The following is a 21,317-nucleotide window of genomic DNA, read 5'->3' as shown; positions in this document are numbered from 1 at the left end:
GAGAGTGCAGATTTGAGGGTGCAGATGTTATACTGGAATCATGCTGGCGAGACCATCTGGAATAATTCTTGACATGTTTATTACAAGATACTGTATTGTATATACTGGTACACTGATCATGAAGAGTTTTGTAACCTGCTGTTATGCGAGTTTTCTTTTTCTTTTTTTTGTACCTTTTGTAAAATAAAATACTATTTTGTTCATATCTATACAATTTTCACAATCAATGAAATGTTGCATTTTATTTTTTTTAAAAAACCAGAGACCTTGAATCAAAACCGCTGTTGTAAATGTCGACAACGGAATGCAACGGATTTGTAAAAAGTTGTCAAATGAAACGGAACAAAAACTTGGTTCTTCTTCTAAATTCAACAGTGTAAACGAGTTTTGATGGATGCAATAATGGAATACTGAATGGTATAGTTTTTTTTGTAAAATATGCAGTGATTCATAATATGTAAAACGAACCATGGAAAGAGGAGAAGTCATTGATAAGTATTTGAGTATTTTAAATTGTAATATATATATAATATAACTTGGGTTTTTCTTCTTTTCTTTGTCCTCCCAGTATGTTTTGAGCTGCTCTTATTTTAGTTGCCAGGGGGGAAAGGCGGGTTATAAATAAATGTCTTCCTCCTCTTCATCGCCTTCACTCTCAGAACCCCACATGCTTTGGTTGAGATTCCTGCACTGCCGGGGGGGATGGACTAGATGACCCGCGGACCCCTTTTCCCCTTTCTGAACGATTCCATGAGAAGGGGGCGGGGCTCTATGCGGAACGTACAGCCTCGCCTGCGCGCGTGCGCACGCGCCACCGCTTTCTCGCGCAGGCGCCCTCACCGTTCCTTCCCGCCCCCCGCCCCCAGCTTCCGAAATCTCGAAATGAGTCCGGAAGCCGCGGAGCGCGGGGCGGCTCTGCACTTTTCTTCATGCCTCTAACCGCGGCAGCCCAGTCACGCGACCCGCCCGGGAGGAGTCAGCTGACCGCTGGGCCGAGGGTGGCCGTTAACCGCCGTCGCGAGGGGCGCCTCAGCGTCTTCCCGTCAGCGACCATGTCGTCCGCCGCTTCTCCTCCCGCGTCGTCTTCGTCGTCGTCCTCGTCGGGGGCGGCGGCGGCGGCGGCGGCGGCTCCCCCCGGGGCTACTGCGGCTGCGGCTGCGGCGCTGCTGCTGTGGGAGCGAGCCTGGTCCCTGGAGGAGGTCCGAGCCGGGAGCCCGTGCTGGTCCTTGGCCGCCGACGCGGGGGTGAGAGGCCGGGGCCGCTGCCGGATAAACGCGTAGTTAGGGGGCTGCCAGGCGTTTGCGACCCTCGCGGCGGCAACAGCGCTCCTGAGCGCGTGCAGAGAGCGCAGCCCTTGACCAGGGTGCAGGCGGAGCAGGGCGCTGCTGTCGTTCCCCTTGCCCTGCCCTGTGTAATACGGGATGGTCTCCTGCTTCAATGTTAAAATGCTACGTCCTGTTTTGATAAACAGTTTAGTCCTGTATTTCAGGTCTCTCTCTCTCTGCCAAGTTAGGGATCCTCTCCAAAAGCACGTGGTTTTTTGTTTTTTTTTTAAGATAACGATTTATTAATTTTATAATAACAAAAAAATTAAAAAAACAAAAAGAACATCATAATCAAAAATTTAACTCATGCATCCTCCACTCCCACTCCTGATTCCATTATTTTATACTTATTCATGCACGTCTATAGACTCTTATATTCTTAACAGTCCAGTTATAAAATCTTATTTGTATTGTTACAAGTGACCTAGCAATATATGTGTTAAACATTCCCCCCCTTTTTTAAATGTCCTTTCTTGGGTTTCAAATTGTGTAATAGTAAGCAGTGAGTAGTAAGGAATGAGACAGGCTCTTAGGTTATGCTATGCTTTTAATAGGTTATGTTATACTCTGGATTATGTTATGTTTTAATAGATTATGTTTTAATAAGGATGAGAGTGTTGGAGATATGTGCAAATGTGTATGGTAAATCCGGTCTTTGGGTGTTTGATTTTCGTTGTTGTGTATACTGTGTATATACGGACAATGACAATAAATAAATCTTATCTTATCTTAATATGTCCTGCAAATTATGTAATATGTCCTGCATTGTTCATTAGTTTGTTTTTTAATCTTCTTTGGCCAAAAGAACGTGTTTTTTTTAAAGGGGGTGTGAGATGTCAGGTGTTTAAGCTTCAAATAGCCAAGCACAAGGTTTGCGAATTTGTGTGCATGCCTGACAAGTTCCAGAGGGGCTGTGCGGTTAGGCTGCACTAGGTTGTAATGTAATGGATTGTTTTGAAGTCACTTCAGCGCCAGATGAAAAGAAAAGAAAAAACCCACCCCGCTCTGTCCTATGTTTTACCAGAACAAAGGTGGCAAACCCTACTTTCCGCTTCCTATGCTTTAAAATCCTAGGCCACCTCTTTCTTGCCTATAGGGAGAAGGGCATGACATGCCCCAAGTAGCAGGCATGCACTGCCAGAAGAATAAGAGGAATCGTAGAACTGTAGAGTTGTAAGGGACCCTGAATCTCATCTATAAAGCATCCATGACATGACCATCCATCCCCTGCTTAAAAACCTCCAATGAAGGAGAGTCCACCTTCCAAGCAAGTCCCATTTTGCTGTCGGAAAAGAAAGAAGAAGCTTGTTTCCTCCTTTCAGAAATGAGCCACCCTTCCACAGGAGGTGGGGTTGCAAAAGTGGTGCAATGTTAATGCCCCACCTCTCTTCCTTAAGTGTGGTGGTGCCTAAAGGCAGTTGGGATGCCGAATTGTGGCACTACCACCTGCATGTTGCAAGTGTGGACATTTGAAAATCACCCAGGAGACGGACACAGCCTTTCACCCCATTGCTTTGTGCATCATGATGATCCCTTACACCAGGGGTCAGCAAACTTTTTCAGCAGGGGGCCGGTCCACTGTCCCTCAGACCTTGTGGGGGCCCGGACTATATTTTTTTAAAAAAATATGAAGGAATTCCTATGCCCCACAAATAACCCAGAGATACATTTTAAATAAAAGCACACATTCTACTCATGTAAAAACACCAGGCAGGCCCCACAAATAACCCAGAGATGCATTTTAAATAAAAGGACGCATTCTACTCATGTAAAAACACGCTGATTTCCGGACCGTCCACGGGCTAGATTGAGAAGGCGATTGGGCCGGATCCGGTCCCTGGGCCTTAGTTTGCCTACCTATGCCTTACACCCATGGAAAGAATGGGTGTGGGTGTGGGTGTGGGTGTGGCAAGTTATGCCCACATAGGCATGGCCAGGGAGTTGCAGGAGGGCAGCCCCCCCCCCAATCAAGTGTGCATGCACACGAAAGCTCATACCAAGAACAAACTTAGTTGGTCTCTAAGGTGCTACTGGAAGGAATTTTTTTATTTTATTTTGTTTTGAATAAAAATACTAAACTAATTGACCATACCACACAACAAAAGTCAGGCACCCCAACATAAATCCTGACTACACCCATGCATGCCCACCCCACTGCACACACACCCCGGCCCACCCAGAGCTCTGAACATAATACTCCTCCTTGCAAGTGGTCCTGATCTGATTAGGGTCCTTCCTTGCACTCAATAAATGCAAGAAGGATAGCTAGCTGCCAGGTGTGTTGGTGGGAGTGGCAGGGTTAACCTATGCAGCTCTGCAAACACATACTTTTACAATGTGTATAGGAGTGGTGGTCATCTGAACACTCTTAATGTCAGACGTGGGGGGTGGTAGGATATAAGAAGTCTTCCCAATAGCCATGTTCTGCCTGTGGAATTCCTTGGGGAAAACAGGCTTGTGGGCCAGATGGGCCTGTGAGCCAAGTTTGGCCTGTGGGCTGGAGGTTCCTCATACCTTCTACAGTACATAGAGCACCATGAGGTTCATCTTTGTTTATTACAGTTCAGATTCTGCTCTTGGTTCATTCTCCAAGAAATATGGCTGTTAGACAGTCGGTAGTATTTTTTTAGCTGCTTTCTATAAGCTGTCTGTGTTGCATTTTTTAGTTGCTGGATAGGAAGCTTAATTATTTTGTAGGAAGAACACTTTCCTGTTCTCCTTGTCTTACATAATTACTTCAGTTTCTAAGCTATGGCTTAAAAGTCTGAGCAAGTGCATATTTTGTTTCTGTAGCTGTTGCGGTTTTTGCAAGAATTCTCCCAGCAAACTATCTCCAGGACACATGAAATCAAGAAGCAAATGGACAGGCTGATTCACGAAACCAAAAGTGTAGATTGCCGGCTGCACAACGTCTTCAATGGCTTCCTCATGCTTTCAAATACACAGTTCATTGAAAATGTGAGTGTGCAGTAATTGAATACTATTATATGAACTGAGATATGCTTAAGCCAACTCTCTGGTGTAGTATGAGAAGGCAGCATGGAAGGAAGTGCTCATAATGAACACAATGGTTCTAATAGATCTGATTTGTGTGCCTATCCCTTGCACCTCAGTACATGTAATTGATTACTGGGTGGTTTTGAATACCATAATGCAAGGATAGATTCTAGCTCTCTGAGATGTGTAAGAAACTGGATGCAAATATGAAAAATGAGGAATGGCTGACATGTTGGGCAATATTTTTCAGATTATGCTATAGCATAGCTAGATGTTAGTGAATGGGAGCCCAAGTATGTGGGTAAGGAGAGCTGAACACCCCTCCATGCTACCAGATTTACAACCCCCAACTCCTTTCTTCACTATCATTTTTTTTCCACCTGGGGATCAGATACAAGAAGTGAAAGAATCATTTTAGGAGAGAGGCTGTGGGGGAGGGGGTACTGTGTGTACCTTTGGCTCTTTGACTTGGAAGCTCCCCCCACCCACTTTATCTGTGATGGTGCAGGTTAAACAGATGCCATAATCTTGTTTCATTTGCTGTTCAGCTCTTCCACTGAAAAGTATTATTAGTACAGGTAGCATGGTGACTTGCCTTTGCTTGTGAACACTGTTTGTATCAGATGCTTCCAGTAGCACCTTAGAGACCAACTAAGTATGTTCTTGGTATGAGCTTTCGTGTGCATGCACACTTCTTCAGATATCTGAAGAAGTGTGCATGCACACGAAAGCTCATACCAAGAACAAACTTAGTTGGTCTCTAAGGTGCTACTGGAAGGATTTTTTTTATTTTTTGTTTTGGTTTTGACTATGGCAGACCAACACGGCTACCTACCTGTAACTTTATCAGATGCTGAAACTTAATAAAAAATGTTTGAATTATATTTATAGAGAGTGTATGACGACGAAGTGGAAGAAACCATATCCAAATCTGAAGTGAGCGACAAGCCAGAACAGGCAAGTGGATTACATAAGAATATTGGCAATGGTAACCTTCAATATTTATTTGCAGTGCTGCAGATTACAAAGTGGAAGTTCAGGGAGGGTGAGAGGAGGTATTTCTCAATGGCAGACTCTTCCCGCACTTGCCAAAAAATGAGTTCTGCTTCAATCATGGAGGATTCAGATGCAGAGGGCAGTGGTGACTGATAGGAAGCTTCTCCTCTGCAAGAGCAAAACTGCAATATTTGCAGACCATAGTTATATTTTGAGAGTAGTCAGTGTGTGTCAACCACCTCCTGGGTGCTCTCTGCAGCTGCCAAGCAAGCACATTCACTTGGTTTGAGGGCATGCTCTGCCACCTTTCTCTGAGGTGGGGAGGGTGGGAGGCTGCTTGTTGAAGGGCTGGAGGAGGAGGAGGAGGAGTTTGGATTTGATATCCCGCTTTTCACTACCCAAAGGAGTCTCAAAGCGGCTAACATTCTCCTTTCCCTGCCTCCCCCACAACAAACACTCTGTGAGGTGAGTGGGGCTGAGAGACTTCAGAGAAGTGTGACTAGCCCAAGGTCACCCAGCAGCTGCATGTGGAGGAGGGGAGACACGAACCCGGTTCACCAGATTACAAGTCTACCGCTCTTAACCACTACACCACACTATATGAGCTATAGGTAACATAGTTTCGGAGGGTGGTGTCCAATAATATTTTGTTCCCCTCTCAGCTTCCCACTTCCTTCTAATAATGGATTTCATGTGCTTCAGGCACAGGTGAATCATTCCATTTGGAAGCCTTTAGATGAACAGTGTTCCTGAGCGCTAAAGATCCTATTTTTTATGGCTTTTGAGAGAGACTGTAATTTCATCTTTGGCATTTCCTGCCCTGTGTTGTGTTATCATTCTTGATAGTTTCACAGAGTGCAGTTTAAAAGGCAGATGTGTCAAAGACAGTGAATTGTTTCAGGATTGAGCTCATCCTGTCCCCTCCCCAAGATATGATGTATGACATACACACTCCACTCATGCTCCCAGTTGTGTGGATAAGTGATCTGCACAGTCTCAAATGGGAAAACATCAGTTTTGAGAACCCATGTGGATTGCCCATGACATACATGAAGTTATTTGTGTGGTGAGAAAGAGGAGAGCACCCACTTAACCACCACATGAAGATTCTCACCCCAGCAAATGTCTAAACCTGGTCATCAACTAGTCAAGCTGCAGTTAGACATAACAATTATCACTCAAGCCAAGCAGTAGTTCTGTAGTTGGGAACATGTGAATGTTATTTGCGGTCCTTTTGTTTTTCACTTTTGGTGGGAAAATGAACGTACTTAAGTAGAGCTGCCCTTTTTGTCTATTACAATCTTTTGACTTATTAGAGAAGGACTGTTTTCAAGGACTGGCCCAATCCTGTAAAATCTGCCTGTATTTGAGTTAAAACTTGTTCATTGTTGCTCCAGAGGGCAGGATCAATGGGCCAAAATTCCAGGGAGGCAGATTTTGACAAAACAATAGGAGAAATTTCCTAGTGTAATAGCTGTTCAACAGAGGAATAGACCCCCTTGAGAGGTAGTGAACTCTCCTTTACTGGAAGTACCTGGCATTTAAATAGAAACTAGACAGCCATCTGTCAGGAATACTGTAGTTGCTTCCTGTAGATTCTGCACTGAGACAAGGACCAGACTAGATCAGAGATAGCCAATGTGGCACCCTTGAGAAATGGTTGGGACTCCCATCCTCCTTGACCACTGGCACTGCATTGTCTACCCCTGAAATAGATGATCTCCAAGGTACTTTACAATCCTGTGATTCAAGAAAGCTTTTCTTTCCATCCCATCTCTCTCTTTTAAAGTCAGTCTTGCCTTATGTGCCTTAACCTTGTGTATTTAGCCCAGGGTGGGGAAGTTGTAGTTCTCCAGATGTTATTGAACTGTATTTCCTGTCATCCTTGACTATTGGCCATGCTAGCTGGGGCTGATTAGTCTAAAAATATCTGAAAGGTCACAGGTTCCCCTTATCTGATCCAACCTCATGATTGTCAGTATTGCTGCTCATTACTGTCAATTCTGAGTACTCCTGTCCCTTCCATGTCTTGTAGGAAATGACTATTGGTGATCAGGATCTGTTGACTTCCTTTATCATGGTTAATTAGTGATGACAAAAATCCACCAACAGCATACAAATCAATATGGCTAACCTGATCCAAAACACCCACCCATCCCACTCGCACATGAAAACAAAGACCACCACAGCCAACCACAATTGAACAGACACACCCTAGGCCAACCCCAACCTCTCTCACCACCAAAGGAACACAAGTGAACAGCAGAGAACCTGCACAAGCAACGCTTACACAAAACCCCACATATATTAAGTAAAATAGAAACATCGCCACCTGACCCCACCCCTACTCATCTTCCCACCCACCTCTTTCCCCCTTTTCTTCCTAATGTCTCAACAAATGAAACCGATTTGTAAAAAAAGTTACATGGGGCGGGACCAGAGGGAGACATTGCACATACCTTTGTAAATCAAGAAAATCTTTAATAAAAATACATATTAAAGCAAAAAAATAGTGCTGCTCTCTGTGTATTTGCTACTGTTTTAAGTTTAGCTGATTTGCGTTTTAATGATTGGATTATTATTGCTTTTATATTTGCTTTTTATTTGTAAGCCACTTTGAGTGACTTCTTCGTGGAAGGGAAAAGGAGGGCATGTTAAAAAAAAAGTCCAGTTTTATGAAGGCATTTCATTTATTAAGGATGTTTTAGCTCCATATTTAGTAATGCAGCCCATTAAGAGTGGCCAAGCCATGTTGACCAAAATCCCAACTTTCCCCATTCCATTTTGGAAAAATGATTATAATGGGAAATTAACAATGAAATGTGGTTGTTTTGATTCTAAAGGAGAAAACTCGTGAACAGAAAGAAGCCGATCTGATTCCCAAAATCCAGGAAGCTGTGAATTATGGGCTTCAGGTGTTGGACAGTGCCTTTGAACAGCTGGACATCAAAGCAGGGAACTCAGACTCTGAAGAAGAAACTAATGAAAGGATAGAACTAATATTGGAGCCAAAGGTAACGTAACTTTGTCTTTAAAAGATTCAATTTACAATGTTTTAATTTCAAACATTGCAGAGCAACTACACTTGAAGGATGGAAACTGGAAGATACACAATAGTGTGAGCTCTGCTTCTGAAAGGTGTTGCTGATTTACTATCTGGTTAGCTTTAAATACTGATAGCCATTCTCTTGTATCTTGGAAAATAAGACCATGGAGAAATTGATCCGGGTGCATTTCTAAATTTCAGTAACATTAACTCTGAAAGCTCATGACACAGTAAAGTAACCTCCAGCCTGTTGGCCACTCTTGACCGACTAAGGGTTCCAGTTTGGCGTGTGATGCCATTCCCCCCAAATCACACCCCCTCATGTCATTCTGATCGGCAGGTGATGTTAACAGCGAGGAGGACTGGCATTTACAGCTGAAGCAACAGGATTTAACCCTCTGCTCATCAGTTTGATGACTGTGGGGTTAAATCCTGCTCAAAACCCTGCAGAGAGCAGGACTGAAGTCTACTTAAAAGGTTAATGAGAGAGAACCATTGTCAAATGCAGAAAAGTACAGAGAGTTATTAGCAGTGACAATTCACAAAAGAGTTGTAGATGACAGACATCCTGGCATTGGTGAGCCATATATCATCGTCGCCATATACTTGAAGATCAGCAAGTCCTCGCTGTCTCCCTCAAACCAGCTGAACAAGTTTTGCTCTGACATCCTGATCTAGAAGCAACAGCAGGCCTCCATAATAATTTGGCAACAATGTGTTATAAATGGTGGTGGAAGGGTGAAGAGCATCAAGACAGCGCTGTCTATCTAGTCTTCTCCTTGCCTGAGCTGATCAGCCCTGCCATTCTTCATGCACACACTCAGCACCTTCTCCGCAGATGAAGACAGGAGATGGAATGTGATAGTAGCTCAGCGACTAAAGACAAGAGGGAGCCTGTCCACTTGGAGACTGAGCATAGTGGCAGAGCAGGCTTCAAGTCGGGAAGGGAAAGCAAGAATTATGGAATCATAGAAATGTAGGAAGGGCCAACTCTGTGCAGTGCAGGAATATGCAGCTGTCCCATACGGGGATCGAACCTGCAACCTTGGCATTATCAGCACCACAGAGAAGAGAGCCCTCTGCAAAGAGTGCACAGTGCTTAACTTCTGAAGCTTTTGGTCTTTCCTTTTAGCTCTAGGGAGCTGATATACTTTACAGTTAGAAGGAAGATCCCAATTGGGAGTTAATTCAGTGAGGTGCTCTCATTCTTCCTTCTATCCTTATCTGCTAAGATGAGACTCACCTGGAGGTAATTTTGTACTCCCAGGTGGTATCCAAGTGAGAACCTAATTTCAAACCTGGAATTAAGAGTTACCATCAGGACAGGCCACTACAAATCATTCAATGTGTTTTGGAGTTTTAGCTATGAAATGTGAAATTTTGACCTATGGCATATCCATTTGAAATCTAAAAACACCTTTTTGCCTTTTTACAGGATCTTTATATTGACCGGCCTTTACCGTATTTAATTGGCTCTCAGCTCTTCATGGAGCAAGATGATGTTGGGCTTGGTGATCTCTCCAGTGAAGGTGTGTGATAAGATTAATAATGTATTGGTAAATATTGATTTGTGTTTGACTTAGGGCAGGCCAAATACTTCATTACTAAAAATGTTGTAAGGGCGCCTGACAAAATCGGAACTAGCTTGGAAAACCTACTGGTCTATAGCTAATTTTTGACACTTTGAAAAATGTGTCACTTTTTCTGCTTTCTTGTCTTAGTGTTTTAAACATTTAACATGCATCTCTGGGGTTATTTGTGGGGCATAGGAATTTGTTCATCCCCCCAAAAGAATATAATCCGGCCCCCCACAAGTTCTGAGGGACAGTGGATCGGGCCCCTGCTGAAAAAGTTTGCTGACCCCTGGTTTTGAACAATCCACTAGATGCTTTGGTTATGACTTACATGTGAAATAGCTACTGAATATGTTTGAGTACCTAAAACCATATTTTTTTCAGTTGTGACCTTGTGAAACTGTGTGCCTATCCTTATCAGGGTATCTTCTGTTGAGCTTTCTACCTCACATGATTTTGTTGCTGTTGCTCTTATTAAATTTTCCAAAAAGAAACAAAAACAAATGCAGTCAGAGAATACAAACTAAATCATTGAAAAGGCAGTGCTCAGACATTCAAGAATAAAGATCTGTATATTCTCACATACGTTTCTTTGTAAAAAGAAATCCTGGTGTCGTTCCCCCCCGCCACCATTTGCTCCACTGGTTATTTTTCCTGATTAGTGCAAAATTAAAAAGGAAACCTATTTTCATTCAGTAGTGCAGGGATGGAAATGGACTGTGTTGCAGGATCCAGAATTTCATTGCGGTAAGGATGAATTTGAAAGCGTGCAAAAAATGGTTCCCTCGTGGAAAGGCAGAGTGCTGATATCCACGGAAACTTTTCTGTGGGAATCCATGCAGCCACTACTAGTTTTCTCGCAAAGAAAATACTTTTCTTGTCACTCCCATCTTGGACATGGGAACCCAAAGAGGACTGTTCTTCCACTCAATGTCTCTGGGTTTGATAAATTGAAGTTGCGAGTGAATAGGGAAGTGATTCATTATGTGAGTGAAAAGGATTGTCTGATTATGTATTTACTACATTTAAGAGACTGCTTTTCTGCTAAAGCACTCAAAACAGTTCATATTTTTAATAATGTAGGAGACGTGATACAGATGGAAAAGTAAATCGGGTGTCAGCTCTTTCGTATTATTACAGAAGTGTCGGGTGGAAAGTTATGTGCATAGTTGTGTATGATTATTACCTGGGGAAAGGATCTTGGTATATAGTGAATAAGATGATATGCACATAAGTCTTCTTTGTTTCCCTTCTATGAAACAGAAGATTCAGTAGACAGTGATCGTGGAAGCATGATTGACAGCGAAGGCAAAGATGAAGAGGTAAGAAGCCATGAAGACTATTTTTTTTCTTGGATATCCACACCACCCACCCCCAGCTTTAAAATGTGAAATTGAAACACATTGGGGAAATAATAGGGATTTATGGATTTTCATGTTGATGGGTCCCCGACTTTATCTGCGGTATAGACTATGGTAAGATTATATGGATGTAGGACGTGAACATTCTAAAGCCTGTATAAATGCTGTTTAATTTAGTCTTGCTTCTGAAGCTGCTTTTGCCTTTCAGGACCTGGAAGAATTTGAAAATGCAAGTGAGGAAGACCACAAACCGGTAAGAAGTCCGCTATGTGTACTCTCTACTAATAGAAACATTAAGCTTTCCCAAGGATAGGGATTGGGCCATGGATTTTGAGTGTCAGAAATCTAGCAACAGCATAAGAGTACAAATGGCTTCATGGGGTATCTTGGAAATAGTAATCTTTCCAATGTTCTTTAAGATATGCACCTTCCTTGTTAGATGTGGCTACTGAACTCCAATATTTTAAAAGTACAAAATAGATAAAAGGGCTTTATTCAACTAAATTGTTGCTCTAGCAGAAGCCAGCACAAGGATTTCTGGTAGCACAACGAGGTTCTCCCCCCCATGTGCTACATGCCATCCCTAAAACTGCTCTGAAGGGTTGGGGGAAACCCTGGAACAGATTTGAGGGGGGGAGAGGGAAGGAGGGGGGGAAGGTTTCATTGTGTGAGAAAATCATTGTACTGACAGAACCTTAACCTTTGTGCTATGTTGACTGCAACCCATGATGGGTCAAACCTAATAAAATGTGTGTGTGTTTAAAAAGAGACAAATGGAAACTGATTTTTCTTAAAGGGTTCTACAAATAATTTTAGGTAGCTATTGTCTTAACTGCCCAAGTTTTCTTTACAGAACAGAGTCCATACTAATTCATTGTTTTTCATTCATATAAAGCATTTTTTTTGTTAAACCAAAACAAAGAGATGTAAAAGTTACCATCAAAGAATCTTAGTATGTTTCGAATAGATTTAGTGTGTATTTAAAATTGTTTAGAGTTCACTGGTTACGTATTTCAACTTTAAATGTGATATTTAGTAAATTTTCCTTTTGTTTGAGTTTGGGGAAACTAACCATAAAATGGATGAGAGCAAGCCCTCATCGGTTTGAGAGAAAAAAAGGACTTGCCTTCTTCTACTTTGCCTTCCTCCCTGCTAGATTATTTAGGTTTCATAAAAAGGCAGGTAAACCTGATAAGCTCCAGCTCTGAGCAGAGACACACTCTGTTCCTTCATATGTCTAATGGAAGATCTTAAGAAAGCTGCAAGCAGCACTGAGAACAAGCAGCAGCTACCGTTATAAAAGTAGAGGAGTTGTCAATTTTAACAACCAAGCATGATGCACAATCAGTGGAAGTTCTGGTTTCCAAAATCAGCCTGCCAAGATACAGCTCTGTGTATGTGTATGCATGCATGTGACCACTGTTGCAGCTTCCTTAAAAAGGTAAAGGACCCCTGACAGTTAAGTCCAGTCACAGACAACTCTGGGGTTGCGGCACTCATCTCGCTTTACAGGCCGAGGGAGCCGGCGTTTGTCTGCAGACAGTTTTCCCGGGTCATGTGGCCAGCATGACTAAGCCGCTTCTGGCGAAACCAGAGCAGCACACGGAAACGCTGTTTACCTTCCCGCCGGAGCGGTACCTATTTATCTACTTACACTTTTGGGCATGCTTTCGAACTGCTAGGTTGGCAGGAGCCGGTACCGAGCAACGGGAGCTCACCCCGTCATGGGGATTCGAACCGCTGACCTTCCGATCGGCAAGCCCAAGAGGCTCAGTGGTTTAGACCACAGCGACACCCGTGTTCCTTGCAGCTTCATTACCCAGCTCTAAATAACACTAGGTATGCTCAGTGTCCTCAGCTGATTTCTGGCAGGGAGAAAGTTGCTTCGGGGTTGTGTTGGGTTGGCAGTGGATGCTCCTGAAAGTGGCACCTGGATGCTATTTTATGGTATGCTGTTTGTGCGTACACACAGCGCTGATTTTCCTGATGATGGGGACAAGGGTATGGTCTTACAGCTTTTGCTGCAGTTGTGAAGATCAGATTCGTCCCCGAGACTGTTGGCCATCTGGTGAGCACGGTTAATGGGGGAGCCTTCTGAACCCTAGGTTCATTGGCAAATGCCCAACCATTATGACCAGTGGCACTGGCCCTGCTTGAATCTGTGTAGCTTAGCAGGTAAAAGTGAGCTTGATTCCAGGCACTTCAGCTGAAAATATCTGCCTTGGGAAAGGCTTTCATGGAAATGAAACATAAGACTGTGTGAGAGAAGAATACCCTACTTGTCATACAGCTTTTGACATCAGGTTGAATGCTCCTATTGTCAGAAAGGGAAGCTACTCCCTGACAAACATTGACTCTAAAGCTGGCTCGGTATGCTTCATCTGATGCCTTCGTTATATATTTTTTGTTGCCAGGTGAAAATGTTCCTGTTCTACCAGGCCTTTGGCTGATTAATATTCTGCAGACTTTTAAATGTGGTTGTTGGAGGGAGGGTTATTGTTTTGTTGTTTCTGTTATAATTATTTATTTGTGTGTTTTTTTATCTTGTATTTTTATCTTGTGAAACACCCTGAGATCTTTTGATGAAGATCTATTATAAAGCTGTTAAATGAAAAATAATAAAATGAAGTACAACTTTCTGTCTCAAGTGTCCTGGAGCATGAAGTGTGGTGTTTTCCCTTCCCCCCCCCCCAGAGAACTGCACTGATGAGTGACGAAGATGATTTTTTTGGTGACTCTGAAAAAGGGGAAGACGATGATGAAGAAGGTGACTTAGAAGAGAACGCAAGGCTGGTAAGTGATTGCTGCCTGACATCATTTCTAGTTTCATTCAGAAAAACCTCAGACAAAAAAAGGCACAAAAATAATAAAAATATTGACCATAGCTGATGGATTAGCTCTTCAATGTTCAGAAAAGGGCAGAAAACTCTGATACAATTTGGTTGGCTCAAAGCAGGACTTTCTTTCTTGGTGCTATAGATAGCCTAAGACTAGTTATGACATCTAAAAGTACACTAAGCAAAAACAGCTTGGTTTCTGCTTGGCATATGACCCAGTGGAATGTTTCAATATAATAGATTTGTATTGAAGACTTCTTATTTGTAATATCATAATAATAGTTTTATGCTACATCTTTTTCTTTGTTTAAGGCTTTAAACATCACCATGTGTTTTGCAGCTGAGAACAGGACCAAAAAGTCCCTACTATGTACCTAAATGATCATGAGTAACCTGCATTTGGATCCTATATATAGCTTTGAAAAACAGAAAATAAGCTAAAATAATATTAACAGACCATTTTCATACAAAACATTGCTCATTGGAACTGCAAGTTTTCTGTTGACATGCATGCTATTTCTGCAAATCTGTTTCCCACTGTCTATTCTCTGAGAGCGGTCTTAAAACTAATTTAACTCCTTTGGTAATCCAGGGGAGAATCTTCAATCTAGGTGGTAAAATGATGTTAACTAGTAGGGCGCCTGACCCATTTTTGGGGAAGTGGGGGCAATTGTTCTTATGCTCTCCTATTCCTTTCATAGTCTGGAAAAATGGTCAGTTTTCTTTAAAAAAAATACACCTTTTTCAACAGCAATTTTAAAAAAGTTATGAAACCAAATTGAAACGAAATATGTGTGTATGTTTCTTTCTTTCCTTCTTCCATCCATTCCCATATGACTACTTCAGAAAAAGAAAAGGCCCACATCATTTACGGATGAGCTTGCAGCTCGTATCAAAGGGGAAGAGGAAGAACAATCATGTAAGCTGCTTCTCAGACCTTTTCTCTTTGATAAAGTTGGATTTTGTGCATGTGTGTGGCGTGAAAAACATTTTCTGTTGGCATTTGGAAACGTGCAGGACAAGCGTGACTTGCAGCAAAACGTTGCAATGTGGAATTCTATTGCTGAGGATTTCAGCTACTCCCATTTCATTCTCATTCATCCCTTCCCAAACTAGTCAGTCACATAGCTGTCAACTCCCCCCCCCTTTTTTTAGGGAAATTCCCTTATTCCGAATAGGATTCCTCGCAAGAAAAGGGAAAAGTTGACAGCTTTGGTCAGTCAGTATTCCATGACCACTGAACATCCTTCACCTTCACTGGGCAGTTTTGGGGTTCAACCCGTAGGATTTTTCCTAAGGAATTTTTGGTATTTCTCTCCAAAGGCTGCAGTCACCTCCCTCTTGTATTGGGGAGATGTTAACTTTCGGCCTGAATGCTGGAAATAAAGGGAGCATATGTGAGCCTTCAGATCTCTCTCTTCTCAGGCAGGAGACTGTCCAGAGCAAGTTGTTAACAGAACTAGAGAATGAACAAGTATCATTCATATTGGTGTGCTTCTTTGTCCTTTTCTAATGTTCAATTTCCACCCAATTTTCAGTGTTTTCCTATCAACAGTCAGCCCACCATGATTACTCACAACACATGCTCAGTCTTTCAGTTCCCTCCACCCCTGGCCTTTTTCTAAAGATAACTTCATTATTCTGCAAACCCTGAGGTTAAACTGAACCTCTTGACACTTCCCGCTTGTGTGTACCTGCTGCTGTTTGGACCACACAAGCTTGGCATTTAACGTTTTTACTAATGTTCAAAAAACATCAGTAGCTGTTATCAAAGAGAGATCAGAGACTAGAAAGAAGATTTTAAAATATTCCATTTGGGTAAAGTCTTTCTGTTACGAAAATAGCTTTCCCCTTTCCCCACCACCACCCCAAGAGAGGTAGAAAAGAAGATTTATAGCACTTGTTTAGATTATTTTTGTTAAAAGTGGGTATACCCTAACAGACCCAAGCATAAGAGCTCAACATTATGGTTTCTTTCTGGTTTTCAGTGATATGATGCTGGTTGATTCTTATGTTGGCTTTGTGGTTATTTTTTAAAAATAAATATATATATATATATATTTTAAATGGTATTTTACTGTTATGGAAGGCCCTTTGAGGGGAACGGTCATAAAAAGTGGTTTATAAATATTTTATTTTTTTCCTGGCTTTCTATTTGCTTGTCAAATGTTTCTATAAATGATGCATTGGCAAATAAAAGTTAATCATCAATTAACTTTCTTCTGCTTCAACCACTGGTAGATACAAAAAATAAAACCACAGTGACAAATAAGGAAGAAAGTGTCTCATCAGATGGTAAGTGCTGGTTTTTTTCATGTGTTAAGTTTTCTTTGGAAGTATGGAGGTGGAATTGATGGGGGCATCACCTAGTCATTCCTATTCTAAATTTCTTAATGTTCTCAATCTTAATGAATACTACTGTGGGTTGGAAGTTTCAGGTTCCCTTTTTTTAGTGCCAAGATAGAAGAGGCATATGGAAAAGGTTGAGCAATTTCTGCATGTCTTGTTGTGACCACAGTCTCGTTGTTGCTGTTCTTAAGTTTTAAAACATTTCCTCTGAGATGAGGATGCCCTTTATTGCATTTTTAGACCCTTGTTGCTCCTTTTGCACATGACAAGGAACCACAAAAGAGCTTGACACCAAAGGCTGCCCAGTGATTCAAATGAAATGTGATTTCAGCTCTGAGTCCCAATCTGTTACTTTATCCATTGAACTGTATAGCCACAACTACTGGGGATTCATAGCACTACTCTATTGTGGAATATTTAAGAGTGGGAAGCTTGAGTCTTTGTGGCCCTCAGACAGTAAATTTGTCAGAGTTGTTCCTGGCGTCTTTCTGGGGTAGATGGCTCAGTGCTTCATAATGTCATGGGCTGGTTGTATGCAGAGGCATGGTGGGCAAAACCAGCTGGGGCACCACCAAGGGAAGAAGGCTCATAGCCTGGGAGTGGTGGTTGGACAACGATGAGTGGTCAGAGCAAGAAGACTGGGAAGAGGAGGTGTCGGAAGCTGAAGGAGTAACAGAGCTCAGTGAGTTGGGAGAGTCTGTGGCAGAGAGAAGCCCAGAATCAGTGGCAGAAGCTGAAGCAGGCGAGTGGGAACAAGAGTCATGGGTGTCCCCCTCTCCTGCTTCAACAAGCTTCCCTCCCCTGACTCCCAGAACTAGGAGAGACGTGAAATGGGAAGAGCAAAGACAGGCTGCACACGGGCACAGTCTCTGATTGCTTGGGGAAAGCCCTGGAAAGGAGAAGACATAGATGGCTATGGTTAGGCAGGGACCTTTAGTCTTGGCAACTCATGTCATGGAGTAAGGCCTACAGGGAATGAGCTGCCGTGCCAGTTAGGCCTGAAGCAGGCAAGTCTGTGAAGATCCTGCTTTTGCTAATAAAGAGTTAACTCCAATTTGGAACTGTAATTTACTAACTGGCTCGCTTTGTGACACATAATGAACTTCTTTCCAGCAACTGTGAAATACATTGATACGCGTATTCCCTCTTCCTAGATGATGGTGATATTTTTAAGCCCCCCAAGTTGACGGATGAAGACTTCTCACCATTTTGCTCTAAAGATGGCCTCTTCAGTGGTGGGACAGGACTCTTTGATGATGAAGAGGTTGGTATGATTCAAATCCATGCACAGAATCAAACTTAAAGAGCTCAGAGATGATACCCTTCTTCTCTAGGTGGTGATACCTAACACAGCATCTCAATTACTATCATCAACTGAACATTTTTTTGGAAGTCAGTTATTTCTCTCGTATTCAGCATTCTTAGATATGCTGAGCCCATTTACAATTCCCCAAATCTTATGCTGCACCATTGGCTTCAGTTGAGGCATCCTCATGGTATAGCCACTTTCTTTTCTTCTTTTCTATAATTTTTTTTGATAATTTTATACATAAAAAACATTACCTTTTCAAACATTCAAATACAAGGTTCTTTTGAACTCTCGTACCTCCTTCCCTCCCTCCATGAATTCCATATTTAAATTTAAGTTTGCCGGATCTTTTACCATTATCTATCTATTAATTAACCATAGTTATCATAAATAATTCCACATTACAAGTGTCATTACATCCCTGCCAAAGATTTTAACTCTTTACAGTGGTCTTTTAAGTAAATTACAAATTTACTCCAGTCTTTAGTAAATACTTGATCTTCCTGGTTTCAGATTTTCCCCATCAGTTCCGCCGTCTCCGCATACTCCCATCAGTTTCATCTGCCATTCTTCTTTCGTTGGTACTTCTCCTTCCTTCCATCTCTGAGCTAGTAGCATTCTCCCTGCCATTGTTGCATGGTATAGCCACTTTCAATATCATTATAAGTGGCAGGAAACCGCTTAAGGCTTCAGGAAATCCAGGTGGTTGTTGAAGGCGATCCAGTTTAAAGGCAGTGGATCTAATCCTGTCCTTTTGCTTTCTTCAAACATTGTTAGGTGACCACAAGTATATAATGCTGTTGCTACTGTTTCATATCATTGAGTCTTTGTAGAGTGTTGAGTGGCTGTTGCATGCTGTTTGAGCATCTGGCGAATAAAGTTCAGCCCACACAGACAGGCATTTTTTTGCAGTGCTGAAAGGAAGAAGAGCAGATGAAACTGTGGTACCTAACTCTCCAAAGTTAGGAATTGAGTGGCACCTTTTAGATTGCTTGCAGAGTTCCTGCTTGGGTTGAAGATAAGGGATATTAAACCACTTTGAAGGTTGTTGTTTTTACAATCAAGTAGTATATAAATGTTATGAGATTGAAATAAATATAAATAAAAAGGGTATGTTGCAATGGGCAACAAAGTAACATTCCCGGAGATCTCATCCCATAGTTTGATAAGCTAATCCTGAAGTTGTGGATGTCCTATTATCTTACAGTGGCTGATTTCTGCACCCAATGAATCTAAACTTTTAATGTTGCAATCTGCCTCCAGTAAGGAAAACTAAATTAAAGTGGTTCCTTCTCTAATGCTGTTTACCCCAGTAGCCTCATTAATAGCCAGGAAGCAAAATGTTGGTTTGCTGCATGTCCTTGTGAAGTACATTTCCAAAATGTCACCTTTATTGAGTCTAGCATTGTTTTATTCTATAGCATTTTTTCCCTTTTGTTCATGCAGTTAATCTATTTACCATTTGTCTCGTGCAGAAACTATTTACTGTTGGTCTCTCTCTTTTCATCCAGAGTGACCTTTTCTCTGAATTGCCAAAAGGGGAAGATGTGATGGAAAAAGAATCGCGAGTCCCAATAAATGATGGTGAGGATTTCTGAAATGTGGAACAGACTGAACTATGTAGATTTCCTAAATGTAATGGAGATATATTAATTGGGAATGCTGGGCATGAGCATAGTGCTGATTATATGATGCATGCATTAGAAACCAGAAAACCTTGGCTTGAGTTCTAATGTGTAACTTTCCAAGTGCTTATGGTGGTGAAGAAAACCTTTCAAATTTGAAAGTAGCATCTGATGATGGGGTCAAATCAAGAGCCAGTTTTGACATTCAGGAAGCAGAGCATCCCTTCAAGTGTACATCTTTAGGCCACAGAAACGCATTGAATTTAGGGGAAATGACATGCTGGAGAGCAAACCTATGCAGAAATCTTGCTCCTTGACATAGTAGCTTTTTACTGTCAAAGCAGCAACCTCAAACATCTGAACCACAGTCACTACAGAGTTGGCTAATGCTGCTTCTTCGTAACATCTGAAATAGGAGTCTTAAGGAGGTTCAGGATATAGGTAGGAGCCTACATGTTAGGAACATAGGAAGCTTCCTTAGGAACCGGAAGTTTGATTTGCACAGTCTGCCCATCAAGTCTTTGGTTGAGAGCAGTTGAGACAAGGAATACCAGGGTGTCTTTTGAAGGGGGTGGGAAGGGAAATAGAGTGCAGGGGCAAGGAACAAAAATGGCCTGCTCAAACGCCTAAGAGCAAATAGTCAGTCTTGGAGCAAGGCTTTGAAAATGGGACACTTTAAATACGAAACAAAAACAGGCAAAATTGAGGGGGTTATGCTTACTTCATAGAATCATAGAACGGCAGAGTTGGAAGGGGTTTGCAGTCCAACCCCCTGCAATTCAGGAATCTGCCACAGCCATCCCTGGGTGGGCTCAAACCACCAACTTTCTGCTTAACAGCCACACTGACCCATTGCACCACAAGAGGCCAAGAGCCACATGTGGGCTGCTGTGGTCAGCTGTGGGAGTTGTGTTTCTCCTTCACACCCCTTTATTAGCAAACCAGAATGGGGTGAGTTTGCTGAATGGTATCTTCATGTACAGTGGTACCTTTGTTGTCAAACTTATTCCGTTCCGGGAGTCCGTTCGATTCCCGAAACCGTTCGACAACCAAGGCATGGCTTCTGATTGGCTGCAGGAGTTTCCTGCACTCAAGTGGAAGCCGTGTCGGACGTTCGGCCTCCGAAAAAACGTTCACAAACCAGAACACTTAATTCCGGGTTTGCGGAGTTTGGGAGCCGATTGGTTCGGGAGCCAAGCCATTCGAGAACCAAGGTACCACTGTACAGATATTTATAAAGACCATAGGTGGTGGTGGGAATATCTATGATTAAGTACTCCAGAGAGAAATTTGATCTGAATATGATCTAAGCCACCTGATTATTAGAACTGTATGAGTGGGGCATTTTATGTCCCTCAAACCTAGGGACATAAAAGAGGAGTTTAACTCTTTTCCCCATGTATACAGTGAAGTGAATAATCATGAGCACCAGCCATGTCCCCAGTACCTACATATTCAGTGTTCATGTGTTCATGCAGTGTTCATGCATTCAAATGTGCGGTATAAGTCTCCTTCAGGTTAACATTGAACATGCAATTGTGTTAGAGGGTGTGGCTTGTAGGTGTGGTTGCAATCCATTCTTGGGGCTCACTGAACAAGTCTGGGAACCTCAAATGTCTTAATGACCAAAGTGTTGGATGTAATACTGTTCTAGGTGAGGTCATTCTTTTTACCCTTGAAGCAGCTACTGAGTGGAGGGTTAGGGGACTTTAATGTCAGCCAGGAAAGTAAAAATAGAAGAAACTATACCTGTGAGATTTCCCCTTGTATTTTCTTAGAGTTATACCGGTACCTCCCTACTCCTTGTAAACTGGTTAACTTACTAGAAAAATGCTCCTTCTAGTGTTCCGTTTTATAATTGATCAGAATTAACTCTCAAGTGAATGTTTTGCATTTTC

The 21,317-nt window shown here is 42.2% G+C and overlaps 1 protein-coding gene across 5 annotated transcripts in view; it reads left to right on the top strand.

The window, feature by feature from the left end:
- Positions 1-949: 949 nt before the first annotated feature.
- Positions 950-21,317, top strand: part of WASHC2C (WASH complex subunit 2C) — a 42,604-nt gene continuing 22,236 nt past the window's right edge. For 3 of the 5 annotated variants that reach the window (XM_033148425.1, XM_033148427.1, XM_033148423.1), the window contains exons 1-12: positions 951-1,244; positions 4,119-4,283; positions 5,214-5,279; positions 8,162-8,332; positions 9,800-9,893; positions 11,202-11,260; positions 11,508-11,552; positions 13,994-14,092; positions 14,983-15,055; positions 16,378-16,431; positions 17,640-17,749; positions 19,306-19,378. In XM_033148425.1, the coding sequence (XP_033004316.1) occupies positions 1,053-1,244; positions 4,119-4,283; positions 5,214-5,279; positions 8,162-8,332; positions 9,800-9,893; positions 11,202-11,260; positions 11,508-11,552; positions 13,994-14,092; positions 14,983-15,055; positions 16,378-16,431; positions 17,640-17,749; positions 19,306-19,378 (1,201 nt within the window). In that variant the 5' untranslated portion in view covers positions 951-1,052. Of the gene's footprint in view, positions 1,245-4,118; positions 4,284-5,213; positions 5,280-8,161; positions 8,333-9,799; positions 9,894-11,201; positions 11,261-11,507; positions 11,553-13,993; positions 14,093-14,982; positions 15,056-16,377; positions 16,432-17,639; positions 17,750-19,305; positions 19,379-21,317 lie in introns of all 5 variants that reach the window. The other 2 variants (XM_033148426.1, XM_033148428.1) reach the window with 1 other exon arrangement.

The sequence above is a fragment of the Lacerta agilis genome, chromosome 5, assembly GCF_009819535.1.
Source record: "Lacerta agilis isolate rLacAgi1 chromosome 5, rLacAgi1.pri, whole genome shotgun sequence".
NCBI lineage: Eukaryota > Metazoa > Chordata > Lepidosauria > Squamata > Lacertidae > Lacerta > Lacerta agilis.
The sequence above is the reverse complement of the archived record's forward strand: the minus strand, read 5'-3'. Positions and strand labels throughout refer to the sequence as shown.